Source organism: Telmatherina bonti (genome assembly GCF_933228915.1).
Source record: "Telmatherina bonti genome assembly, chromosome: 4".
NCBI classification, from domain to species: domain Eukaryota; kingdom Metazoa; phylum Chordata; class Actinopteri; order Atheriniformes; family Telmatherinidae; genus Telmatherina; species Telmatherina bonti.
In genome coordinates, this window is record NC_136622.1 from 20,417,802 (window position 1) to 20,431,401 (window position 13,600).

Consider the following 13,600-nt stretch of genomic DNA (forward strand, 5'->3'; position numbering starts at 1 on the left):
AAAAACTGTAAATTTAGTGAAATATTACTTTTGTTCCACACAGTTTTGCTTGGCTCTAAGTGAATTAATATTTGAACATGCATCATGATATTTAAATAAACAAACCTTAAATGTGCCTGAATACACAAAAGCTACAAATGCATCCAGTAAGTTCAAAAAGCTGTCTGGAAACCAATTTCATGGCTGCCGTTGGAAAGTCTTTCAGAGTTCTTTCAGTAGCATTTTTATCCATCTTTGAGAAACTCAAATTTTACATTAGTTACATTATTTATAAAGTTCTGCTAAAAATGAACACAAAACAAACTGCATTATATGTATTTCAGCAGAAAAAAACAGCTGTGGTACAATCTATAATTTACCAAAGCAGTCCTACAATTTCCAACAAAGAAGAAAATTGTGTGGCCACTCCACAATTGTTTTATACCATTTTGAATGAAAAGCAAAGTAAAGTATAGCACACAGCTTGCACAAGTACAAAACGTGCAACTTTTTGTTATTCTTTGTTCAACATATGCATAAACAATATTCAATATCAGTGCTCACTCATCTCACTTTAACATCAAGTAATCAAAACGCAACAAATAAGACACCAGTGCAACCAAGTAGTTATACTGCAGATGTTGGACTAAGATGTTTGAGAAGTCTTGAAAAATTAGGTCATACGCTGAGTTAGCTGTAAAGCTTCCCTCAGTGGCTTTTTTTTACGCAGCAATCGATTGAAAATGACCAGCAATTCTCCTTACAGATGAGAAATGATCCATACCAGTAGTAAAAGATTAACAAAACTATTGTTGACCCTGAACTTGGTAACAATAGAGCACCGGTAAATCCTTTCACTGTTGAAAGTGCATAGAAAGTCAACAGCTAACATGGTTCTACGAGATTCTTACATTACAAAGTGGAAATTGCCTACATGTCAAAATACAAATCTTGCTGTATGACAAACCCCAAAACACTAAAACAAAAACAATGCTGCTTAGTTTTTTTCCCCCCATTTATGTATTTCAGATTTTGGCTACTGTACAAAAAAAAAAAAGTTGAAGAGAAGACCTCTATCAAAATCAGTGTAAGCAATGATGAAGCGATCGTCAGTACCCAAGTAGCATCGACTGAACAGTACATTATTGCACATTTCACAGCATGGATTTTAAAATACCACCAAGCACCGGAACCTGAACTGACTCCTTTAAAATAAGTTGTGCCTGTCTTTGTGTGAGAGTAGCATTGACCAAAAGGGAAAATAAAATAAAATAAAATAACTAAGTTCACAAAGTAATTAATCAAATTCAAGATGTACTTTAAACTCATACTGTTCTTCTTATACCAATAAAAGTGTAGTTTGTTATTGAAACTCTGCTGGCTTGCATCTCTGTTAACGACAAGCAACAGAAAACAATGAGCAACAACCAGAAGGCAGAAGTTTCTGGAACGTCCAGAGGGCAGAATTCTTCAGACGTCCTGAGGCTCAGTCCCTCTGTAGAAGTAATAAGAAAATAGTACCAGACCCAAAGAATCTTCATCTCCAGTTATGGTACGTATAGAAACAGGCAAACAACAGGTTTGCCGTGAGGCTCGCCAACAAAAGTCCCGGCCAAAGAAGATGCTTCACAAAACCTGAAACGACACAAAGTTTAAGAATTTAATAAGATTCATCATCATTATTTAAAATCAAGGTTCTAAACATGCATATTTTTCATTTATGTTGTCAGCTTAATAATTTCCATCAGAAAAAACATATACATCAATCAATTTAAAGAGACGTAAAAGTAGAAGCAAGATAACTGGATTGCCAACAACAGACCAGCAGAAAGTTACTGCTAACAGTTCATCACATCTTGCAGAAAAGGATCTGAGAGTTATCTTATCTCATTAAGATTATGTGCATATTTTTACTTGATTAAAAACAAATGAGTATAGAGAACTTTGTCTTTAGCCTATTTGCACACACGTACTGGTTTTCATCAATTTGGTGGCAAATGAAAATGTCACTCTCCCATGTAAATTGTCCTTTACCATTTTGTGACTGAGTTCTGACTGGTTTGGTTATATTCTAGTAGAAGTGTGAATTGTTGAACAAACAGTAGCAGTGGATTAATCTAATGTTTCATCAGTTCCTCTGAGGAATACATATAAATTAACAAAACAGCACTGTTCAAACATCTCTCATTCTCTCTTTCCTTAATCAATAAAACCCTAATTTAGGGGTGTCCAAAAGCTTTAATTGGCCACCACCCTGCAGGTTTTCAATGTATCCCTGCTCCAATAAACCCGACTCAAATGAAATAGATCCACTAGCCTATGATGTTTAGCACATTGACTCATTAATTTGCGACCTCGAGGACCAGAGCTGGACATCCCTGCCTTCATGGCAACACTGACATGCTATTCGATATTAGAACTATTTTAGTACGAGACCAAGATGGTTATCTGAAAAGTAGTTGTCAATAACATCATTTCTGGCTTCCTTGTCTACGTTCTGCCAGTCTGAACGAGTGCAGTTCCTACCTTTTGAAGGAGGGATGGCCTCTGAACCTTGAGTTGTGGTGCCAACCTGGCATGCAGACGACTCTGATGAGCAGCTTCTTTTTTCTTCTTCTTCAATAACACTCCCATCTCTCAAGAAGGTGCCCAAATCTGCAAATCAGTTGTAGCAACTTAATCATGAAGCCTCAGTGACCAAATCCTACCTCAGCGTCACAATCAATTCACTCTATAGAGCCTACATAAAGGACCTCACAATGTTAACCACTGCCCCCTCATGGGGGCTTCAAGAATGACAAATAGGGCAGAGCACATCAAACTGCTGCAAGTCCTCTACAATAACCTAACAGCGTTTCTCTAGTTCATCTAGCTGTACTTACCATTTTGACTTTGGTAGGGAGAAATGTCACAGGAAACATAGCCACTGTAAACAGAAGAAGCCGGCTCCACACTGGAGCTAAATGGAGACATAGGTGGAGACATCTGCGCAAGTTCTGGCTCCGATGAGAAAAGCCGAAGTTTCTGGCCGCTGATGTTAAGCCGTGCTGGGCTAATGAGGGGACGCCGATGTCTGGCAGAACCTGAACTGGATGCAACTGAACCAGCTACTGAAGGGGTTGGAGAAGGACCTGGGGATGATGGACGGCTTCCCGACTTTAGTGAAAAGTAATCTATAGGTGAAAAAACACAAGAGATGGAAAAATAAAGTTTTAATCTGAGAGATGATTAAGAATTTATGATAAAAGATCTAAGAATCAAGTGTTTTAATACCCGAAGGTGGAGAATCTTTATACTGTGATGGTGGTCTGCTCCCACTAAACAGGTAGCCAGAACCTGAGAAATAAAAAAGAAATATCTTATACAATCGTACTGTTTGGAACAACATTTAATTTTAAATGTTAAGCAAAAATAAAGGTAGGTAATATCTTGTACACAAATAATTACATAGATATGTTCTGAAGAAAACGTTTTACATTTGTTTTACTTGAGTCATTGTCTAAAGGTCTTACCTGGTAAATAATTTAATCCACACTCCTTAAAAAAGGTAAATTACTTTGCAGAGCATCTTTAAATCAGACTTGAAGACATGCCCTCTTTCTTTTATTTGGATCCACATTAGCATCAGCGAGAAGGTGCAGCTATTCTTCCTAGGGTCTATCACTTAGTAACCATTCAAATAATCAAAACAGATAATCATCAAAACAACAAGGCACTATAAACACTTTTCAATGATACAAAAGTTATCTAAATAGGTGCTACCTTGATATGCAGAAAATGCACCTATCAGCATATTCAAGTAATAATAATATTAATAACAACAATGGCAGCCTTAAATATTTTAGCACCATGCACAACACCAGCTTAAGTAAATCCGTTGACATAAATACTGATGTTCACAATGATAATAGCATAATAACAACAGTGCTAAAACAAATCCTTATAGAGACTAACGGCATAATAATATATCATGAAGTGGTAATATGGGGACATTAAAAAGTATTGTTTATGTATATATTTAAAACTGGATTTATTTCTTACAAATTTGTTTGTTTTGTTTTTTTTTTTTTGTTTTTTTTTTTACAATAGGTAAAGTGAAATTATTGGCTATAGCATGTCTCATTGTATATTTGTATATCTTTGCTTAACTTTGAATTGTTATATAGTTTCAAAAGGGTCTTAGTTACAATTTTGCTCCTAAAAATACTAACAATGTATAATCTATCTTTATGAAATAAAGTGACATAATTACCACCTAGCGCTTGTGTACTACTCCATGATGAAGCACCTGAGTCAGATGAAGCAGTGGACCATACTGCTGAGCAATAGCCAAGATGAACTAATTGATCAAGAATTTTTGACAAAATTTGTTAGCATTCATTTATCTGTAGTGTGAGCTGAATGAACAACCCAAATGAGTACTTTAGTTCTCTTTCATTTAAATATGGAAAGAGAACTTTTTTTTTTTGTTTGTTTGTTTTGTAATTTTTGCAATAATTGGATTCTGGGTTTAGCACGCCACCAAGGGTTTACAAGTTGAAGTGCAATGTCTTCCTCCTTTTTCTTTTTATTCTTAGGCAAATAACTTTGATTCAAAAACAAAAAAGCAGTCTGAAAGCTTATATCAATAGCAATTTTTTCCACTTAAGCCCACATGAAACCCCAAAAGTCTGAGTAAGGTGAAAATAATAAGCAGTATTCCCACCAGAAGACTGAATATAAAATGGCTTCTTTTTCATTTTTTTATACTGCACCCAATAAGCAGAAGCAATTTTTAATTTATGCTAGTGAATGCAAAGTTCAATTTGGTGCAAAATAAACATTTTCTTAATAAAAAGTTGTTTTTTGTTTTTTTTTTACTTTCAAGTGAAAAAAGTAAATCTGCATTACCTGTCCTAGTGAGGGAGGGCATTGTTCCAAGGCAAAGGGCTCGGTTGAGACGTCCAGGCAGAGAAGAGGGAGATGCCTTGCGATCATTTGGACCAAGATGGCGGTTGATGATCTTGGACAGGTTGGGGGGTGGTGTGGGGATGAAGGAATCTGTCAGGTCAGGAGTGTGGAAAGGAGGTTGGCAGGCGAACGGTGGGACTGCTGCGCTGCCTGCAAGGTATCTGCAACACGAGAGCAACACAGTCATCTAATACTTGAAATGAACCCCTTTATTCAATGTGAGAATAGAAAATCAGAAAAGAAATTAAGAGTCGAAAACATTTGGGCAACATTTAACAATCACCTAACACAGTAACAAAACACAAACTGGATTTTTGGTTTGTAAACCAAACGTACATGTGATTATCTTACCATACTTATGTCAGCATACAACAATAAAATAAATACTTACAATAAATGATTAATATGCCAGAAATAAATCAGATAAATTTTGTGCCACAGAACTGTAATGTTCTGTTCTAGTGAACACTAAATTACTATAGATGCCTGTAGCAAACCCATCACTGAACTCACTGTAGTTTCACTTGAACATAGGAGAGCTCTAAGTGTCTAAAGAAAAAAAATCTGAAGAAAATCATTTGCAAAAGCAATATCAGGTGTTATGATACAACTAAGATATCACAAAGGCTCATATAAAATAAATGAATAAAAAAAAACAAAAAAAAAAACAGAGTCCTGATTGTCAAAATTTGAAATTCAATGCAGAGCAGAAAAACTGAGAAGAAACATGAGCACTTGAACAAGACATTGGTTTTTCGTTTTCAAGAACAAGGATAAGCCATATTCTTTCACTACATGTTTATTGAATTCATCATACAGCAAGCATGGCTACAAAAAACAAAAATAAAAGTCAATGTTGTTCCACGGTTGCTACAGGATATACACTGGTTGACCACAACATTAGAGATGTAGTCAGTTGATCTTGTGGTTTACAGGTTTACAAACACAACCGATTTAAGTGAGAGCATTTGTAATTATCTATAAGTTATAAAATAAAGAGTTGGCATATTAACTCCTTTGTTTTTCATATAATGGGTTTCTTGTTTCTCTCACATACATTACTAAAACATTAAGGTTTGACAGAAATCACATTTATTAGCTACATATTTGGTACCTGTGGTAACAGAGGAGTAAAAACATGTACATTACGAGGCCCAATACTAAAATGGGAACCATCACTGCTAAAAAAAACAAAAACAAATATGTTTGTTGCTCCCAAAGTTAATAGCTTATAGTAGTAAAAACATGTCATACAATAGCTTAAATATGGTGCATCTAGAATTACGTGCAACATAATGAAATGATTTCCAACTCTAAAATCTAACACTCATACAGTTGATATTGATACAGGAATTCTATTAGAAACATGCAAAACATAAAACATACACCAGATCTAACAAAGAGATTGTAAGAATCATGCCTATTGAGGGTTTATGGAAAACAAAGTTTTGGGAAGAGAAAGTAAAACTTTGGTAGATTGTGATTTCCATACCCCAAAAAGGAATTTGCTCTGTGAAGTATGTCACAGAGCAGACCACTACGACTTTAAAAGATCCCACTCCAGCATATTCGTTCTCCAGTACAGCACGATTAGTTGAGACATGTTTCTATTGTATATTAAAATCAAATAATTTAGACAAAACAATACAGTTTGTCACATGGTTCAGATAAAGACTGCATTATTTCCATATAACTATGGGTCAGAGCAATTCTTCGCAGTGGACTGAAGTGTTTATTTGCTTTTGTTTTACTTTATAAATCTGAGGGGGAAAAAAGTCCAATCACAGTATTACCAACAGCACAGTGCGGTGATTTGCTGGGATTCTTTTTTCCTCATCGTCTACAAGCTGCATCTTTAATTTCTTAACATTCTCAGCATGTCAACTTTGAATACTGCAGCACCAAAGGTGCTGGTTTAAGAACTTCACTGCATCTATACACAGCACAAAATATTACTATTAACCACTATTATAACACTGTTCTAAAAATCAGAACCAATCTTGGTGCTTGTTAGTAACCGCTTCACATTTTAAAATAATATCCAGACTCATTCAAAAAGACTCAACAACACAAACTGATAAGTGAAATGTTAGTGCATGCAGTGTTCATTAATACTTTAAATAACTAATACAACATCTATCAAAGATGCTACATTATGGTTAAAAATTTTTTTTTTAAAAATCAAGTAATGAAATAATTAAATACTGTGGATAAAAAATAAGGAATAATTCTTAACTTTAGCTAGTTAGTATTATTGTAGTGTAAAAAACAATCCATGGACTTCATGCATGTAGTCAGAGAAATTTCTAAGTTTATTTCAAGTACTGATGTTGCAAGGCCATCAGAAATGACTTTTTTTAAAAGCAAATCCAAACACCTTTGGAGTAGTCAGATCAATAATTTGTTTTCAGCACAGCTAATCGTAACTAGTGTTTAAAAAAAAACCAACCAAAATGCAAGTTTGGACACGTTCCCAACAAATCCAATGGGGAAAGTATGTCCAAACTTTTGACAGGTAGTGTGTGTGTGTGTATACAGACTGATACGAATTGATACTAAAATGTAGTATCTAATTAATTAATTGAAATGGGTATTGATACCTAATTGCCATATTTGCATAATCTGCTGGTTCATAGAACAATTCTGAACAGGCACTGCAGCGGGCAGCTTTTCCCCCTACAGCAGCTACCCGATGGATCCCATTTACAATAGAGATGCACTTTCAATTAGGCTGTGGCCAAAAGAAACTAGTGCTGAAGTTCTTTGGGGCCAGTTATGGTAGAAAATCTCAAAGGAAATTTTTTTACTTTGAAGCTATGCTTCACCTGCATTGTATGTCTATAAAATTCCAAACAGAACCACATCATCCATAGAAGTGGACTAGAGACCGTTTAAAGCTGACCAAACCCATCCACCCACTCATTTTCTTAACTCCTTGGTCCAGCTCAGGCACACCAAACCATCACACTATATGCAGCGCATCATGAGGCGAGTAAATTGCTATACAACACAATATGAGTATAGCTTTCACTGTCCAGTTAAATTCTTCTATTGTGCACTGTTATGCCACACAAAAAGTGTGGTTTTTTTTGTCATGTTTTTTTTATTTTTTTTTTTTAAAGTTTTGGCTAAAATACACTTAATTCACATATAAAGTTGAAGGTCATGGCTAGCATCCATAGTTAAAGTGATACAGACATGCTCCCAGGCTTACACATCTCATTCATATCTGACAACCATTATTTATCTCTTATAGATCCAGGTTGAGACTGAAAGAAGGGGGCCAAAAGTCAGACCTAAACAACCACAAGTGTAACTCCATCCTGCAAGTAACAATGGAAACACAGACACCAAATCACCAGGCACACAAAAGCTTAACAGGATTGTAGCTGAGTGCATTTAAATGGATCTGCTTTTGGTCTGATATAATAAGTGGACTTTTTACTTAGGGTTCTTCAAAATGTATATTAAAAACACTGTTTTAAAAAGACATTGATCATCTTAACTTTGTACTATTTACTTGTTCCATTCTCAAATATTTTTGAAAAACGACACTTGGTAACAAGTACACCAATCACAAGTTTCTTTTAGTTTAGCATTTTGTTCTAATGTTCCAACACTGTAACAGAGGTGTACCTGCACCTGTGCACATATCCATATACATGCTGATTTTATAGCCATCTAATGACGATCTAAAACCCAAGATTAATAGTACATTTTGGTTGATAGCACTCTAAATGAACACTGAGAAAATATTCAAGTCATTTCTTGATCAGGAGTTGACAATAATGTGAGGCAATATAGGAAATGATGTGATTCCCCAAAAAAACATATAATGAATATGGCCGGTTAAAGTTGTACTCAATTTGACTTGTTAAGTCTTCACAAATTAGTATTTGATGCATTGAGCTCAAGTTAGTCAAACATTTCAAACCAACAGCAGCAACTGTGTTAATAAATAAAGTAGTACATTCAAAACACTCAAGACAGATATTCCAGTATGGTCGATGGACTCAGGGCAAACATTAACGCCAAAATCCCATTTTATATATTGACATATGAGACTTGAATTGTATTTTGCTTATCTGTCAAGATAAGACAATTGGTCACAAAAAATGCTAATTTTCTAGATTTCAAAAGTTATTCATATGACAGAAACCTTGGCCCGTTTTCCAGAAAAGTATATATATGGTGTACTTAATTAAACTTTTAAATGTTTGAAATTAGAATGCATAAGTGTTAAACTTCACTTTTGATTTAATGATTGGAAGATTCACTTGTCTGTCTTTTGAGAAAATGACTGATTTGTTTAAAACTCTACTGCAAACCAGAAGGATGAAGAACAGAGAGGTGTTTATGCAGAACTATATTACCTTTGTAAGATGGTTTCTCACACAAAATACAATCTTCCTCTTGCAAGTTTACCATTCACATGTCATTATCACAGTAGTATAATAAGGGGCTGAGGGTAAGAAAATGGACAGTAAATGAAAAGAAACAAGCAAAATGGATCACACCCATTTATGGATTTTGTCTACTTCTGATTAACACAAACCACTCAGAGAAGGTTATTTTTTAGAACCCCAACTTTCAAACACAATGTGAACACAGATTACTGCTCAGACTCTGACCTTCGATATCTGGCTCTTCGTGGGCCCAGCGGTTTGCGAGTTGCAACTGCAGCAGCAAAGCTGACAAGGCAACAGAAGAAGATGGTAACAAGCTTCACTGTGTCCATCCAGCTTGGGGTGTCAGTCAAGTAGTGCTCAGACAGGTAGAGGCACAGAATGGAAAACCACAGAACAGCAGCTACAGCATCAATTCTCCTCAATCTGAAAATGCAACAATCATGGAAGAAATAAAAGAAATAATCATGTCTGATCATATCAAATTGCTGAAATCTGGAACAATCTTTTACAAAAACAATATGGCTGTTTACCTCATGGGTCCTGCTAAGAAGATAGCGGTGAGACAAGTCAACAGACCAACAGAGACTATCACAAGCTGGTTGTCCTTTCCATGTTGCCACACCAGCTTTGCATTTTCTCTGGTCTGGTCTGGAAGCAGCTCCAGCAGACCCTGCCAAACAGGTATGGCTCCACTACTGTCGTTAAGGTTGGAATCATTGTGGGTTTTAGGCTTTGGGGGAATGACGCCACCACTTAATGTCTGTGGACCACTTGGTGAAACAGACTGAGCCGGCAATCCATAGAAAGATGTTGCAAGTAGAAGAGCACATATCAGGAAGGCGAGGATCCTTAGCAGTATTACCCCTGTGGGTGAGGACAGCGAGTGGGAACTCTGAGGGTGAAACAAAAAATCCCATGTTAGTCCTGACATTTTAAAAACATAAGATGAATAAGCTAACCAGTAATAATAACAATAGTAATAGCATAGGTTAGAGTGAACTCAGGCACATTTTATGAACTGGCATCAACTGTTTCAATATTTCTCAACACATTAGTAAAAATTACAGTTATTGTTATTTATGAAGCATTTATGTGTTCTTTATAGCCTGTACTGTCATATATTGAGATAATTAAGTACATAGGTAAAAAGAGCAATAAATAGATTGGAAAAATAGAAAGCAAACATATATAAGTTTTGACTCAAACTAGTATTTGTATGTATTTGTATGAAATTAGACAGTTTAAGGTTCTTTTGTGTACATTTTGTTTTTCCAAAAGTACGTTTGATAAATATGAGTAAATATAAGTATAGAATTATAAAGGGATTTCCAGTTATATATCAATAATGGATCATATTGTCATGTAATATGAATCTTAAAAAACAAATAAAGTTTTAGAAGATTACTAAAATTTAATATTTAAATTTACATGTCTGGGAAGACTCCTGTGATATTTAAATGTATTCCTTCACAAGATTCAGTATTATTCAATATTCAACAAGCCATTGACGACAAACCTTTGAATAAATAATAATAATAAAAAATGTTAGTTTTCCTGCTGCAACACACCTGATTCAAATCAAAGGCTAATTAGAAGACTTGTGCAGAATTTGACATCAAGCTCTGCACATGTCTGCTACTTAGGTCTGATGTGTGCCAGGTGTGCTGTAGCAGAGAAACTCCTAACATTTGCAGGATTGTGGCACTCGAGGACTAGAGTTGCCTAACCCTGTGCTAGAGGGTATTGGAAATTCTGTATATGCGTGTGCCATTAAAGAGTGTCAGCTATATTATCTGGCTTAATCAGAGTTGAGAAGTTTGTATACATGTTGTTTGACGGTTTGGTTAGCTGTTATTTTAAGGAGAGTAGGATTTGTGAGAATCATCTTGATGATTAATCTTGATTGGATTAAGTGGTTTAGAAAATGAATGAATCTTGATTCATCACCTGATTTAGTATTTCTTATGTTTATTTACATTCATTCAAAGAATTCTCATTGTTTTGACCTAAGGTTGTCCTGACCTTTATAAACCCCATGTCTGACTCTCGGGTGCGCCGAAGCTGGTGGTTTAGGAGGACTGTACGAAGCTGGCGGTTTTGATATTTGATATAATATTCCACTGCTGTTTGGCATGGTCTGCATAACTTATAAGTCTGCTCCAGGTGGTGTTTGTAGGCTTCAATTTCCTCATCATAGTTCTCCTACAACGGAAAAACACAAATAATGTAGCATTAAACTTTCTCAGGGTGTTCAATGTATTCGTATAAATTAAAAATGAACATAGCACATACATCATCTCTTGGAATATACGAGGCCAGCTGCTTGATCTTCACAGACTGGTTGTTGTTACACTTCCTGCACAGGAGCATCTGACAATTGACCCAATGCAAAGTCTTAGGTGTCTCAGAAGAAAGAGGTGATCCAGATACGCCATGATTCAGATGTTCCATGTACTGAGCTGGGATGGGTTTGTTGTAATCCCCATTCTGATGTAGAAAAAACAAACAAAACAAAAAAAAACAAAACAAAACAAAAAAAAAAATGCGCGCGCACACACACACAACAACAACATAAGTTTAAAAATACAGCATTTGTATTTCACCAACATATGCAAGCACTTTTGAACCGACCTCCTGGAAACCATTGTACTGGTCACAGTTGGGACAATCCCAGCAGTTCCTGTTTCCATAAGGAACCACTGTGTTCTGATTGCAGAACCAGCAGTTAACATGTGCATGGGTGGGCTTTTTCCTGTAAGTTAAAGGAGAGTTTATTTAATTAGAATGTTAATCACACCTACTTAAGCGCATTTCATTCAGTGGGATTCAGGGTCAACATGTGGTAATCTCGCCAAGTATAACTTTAAAACTGTCTGAGCTGCCGTAAGCTGCAAAATACAATCTATTCTTTTATTCCCGGTTTTCAGCATAAACTCATTATTTGTAGATCTTTTCAGAAAGACAACACATAACATTCGAAACACTGGCTGACAGATTTAATCGGCTCGTTTTTTTTCCTTAAACCAATTAAATACTGAGTTGGAAGCATCTTAAAACTTTCGTGGATCTTGTACAATGTCTACAATATTTTAGTTGTTGCTTTTAGTGGTTGTAGCACCAACTTTTCTGTAGCTGACCATATTTAAACTTGTTATAAGGCTACAAAATGTATAATACGTGTGAAAGATAATGTGGACAAATCACTGAAAGCTACGCTTTACGGGGTTGCAAAAGAAAAGGGGAAAAAAAGCAGAAATAGCAACAACAAATTGGTTGATGCGTGAATTCCAATTAACTTAGCACTGCAGCTAGCAGAGTTAGCATTTATGGTAGCACCGTATAACTGCCAACAATGTAGAACGAACTCAGTTTACAGCTTATCGCGACTTCAATACACACAATCAAGTAAAGCACGTTTTTTTTTATTGAGTTGTGCTAAGGTGAATATGATTACTGGTAGCAGAAAATCCGACACCGCGGTTCAAAACCTTGAAGTTACCTGGTGACAATTTTGTATATCAGCGCTCCACCTGCGATAAACGCCGTAGCACCAGCGCCACTGTACAATAGTTCAGGATATTCCAAAACAAGCTTGTTAAAAGTCTCCATTTTCCAATTAATTGTAGTATTCAAAGCGTATCACAAAACACGGCGCGAGAGAGCGCACGCGGGTAGGCGATTCCTTTTGTTCACGCCCATGTAACGGAAACGGAATGTACGTAACAAACCAAGCGCGTTCCAATTTTATTTTTTTCTTTCTTCATTGCTAGTCAACAAAAATTCTGATTTTTGAGTAATAAAATGTTATGTTTATTTATTAAACTTATCATGAAAGTATTATTACTTGTTGGTTTGGAAGCTATTCTTACAGCTTGCTCTGTGGTGTTGAGAGCTTTTATGATCGTGTTGGAATGCGGAGGAGGCGTTTCGCTTGTTTCCTTTGCTCTTCCTTGCTGCTACATTCGTGGGAATCGGAAAATTTTTTACATTGCGATCTTCAGGGAAATCCAAGCAAAACGCACTACAAATTGGATATAGTCCACTTGCAATTTCTTTTAGGATGATTAGACATCCCTTCTGTATCTAACTTACATTAAATCCTAAAGGACAGTGAAAACTAAAGCAATTTCTAATAAAATAAAAGCCTGAGGATGTACTTTAGAGCATCAATTGGCCATCTGTATATTCAAGTATGTAAACTAAACTAAACTAAACTAAACTAAACTAAACTAAACTAAACTAACGTTACTTGGCATCTTCTG

The 13,600-nt window shown here is 35.7% G+C and overlaps 1 protein-coding gene across 1 annotated transcript; it reads right to left on the minus strand.

Annotated features, from left to right (window-relative positions):
• Positions 1-406: 406 nt before the first annotated feature.
• tmem201 (transmembrane protein 201) lies at positions 407-13,018 on the minus strand. Its single transcript, XM_079239264.1, has 11 exons — positions 12,838-13,018; positions 11,970-12,090; positions 11,631-11,825; positions 11,361-11,540; positions 9,869-10,230; positions 9,561-9,761; positions 4,870-5,090; positions 3,253-3,315; positions 2,862-3,152; positions 2,506-2,634; positions 407-1,614 (listed from the first exon to the last, which is right to left on the minus strand). The coding sequence occupies exons 1-11, from the start codon at positions 12,945-12,947 to the stop codon at positions 1,517-1,519; spliced, it is 1,971 nt and encodes a 656-aa protein (XP_079095390.1). The 5' UTR covers positions 12,948-13,018; the 3' UTR covers positions 407-1,516.
• Positions 13,019-13,600: the final 582 nt, after the last annotated feature.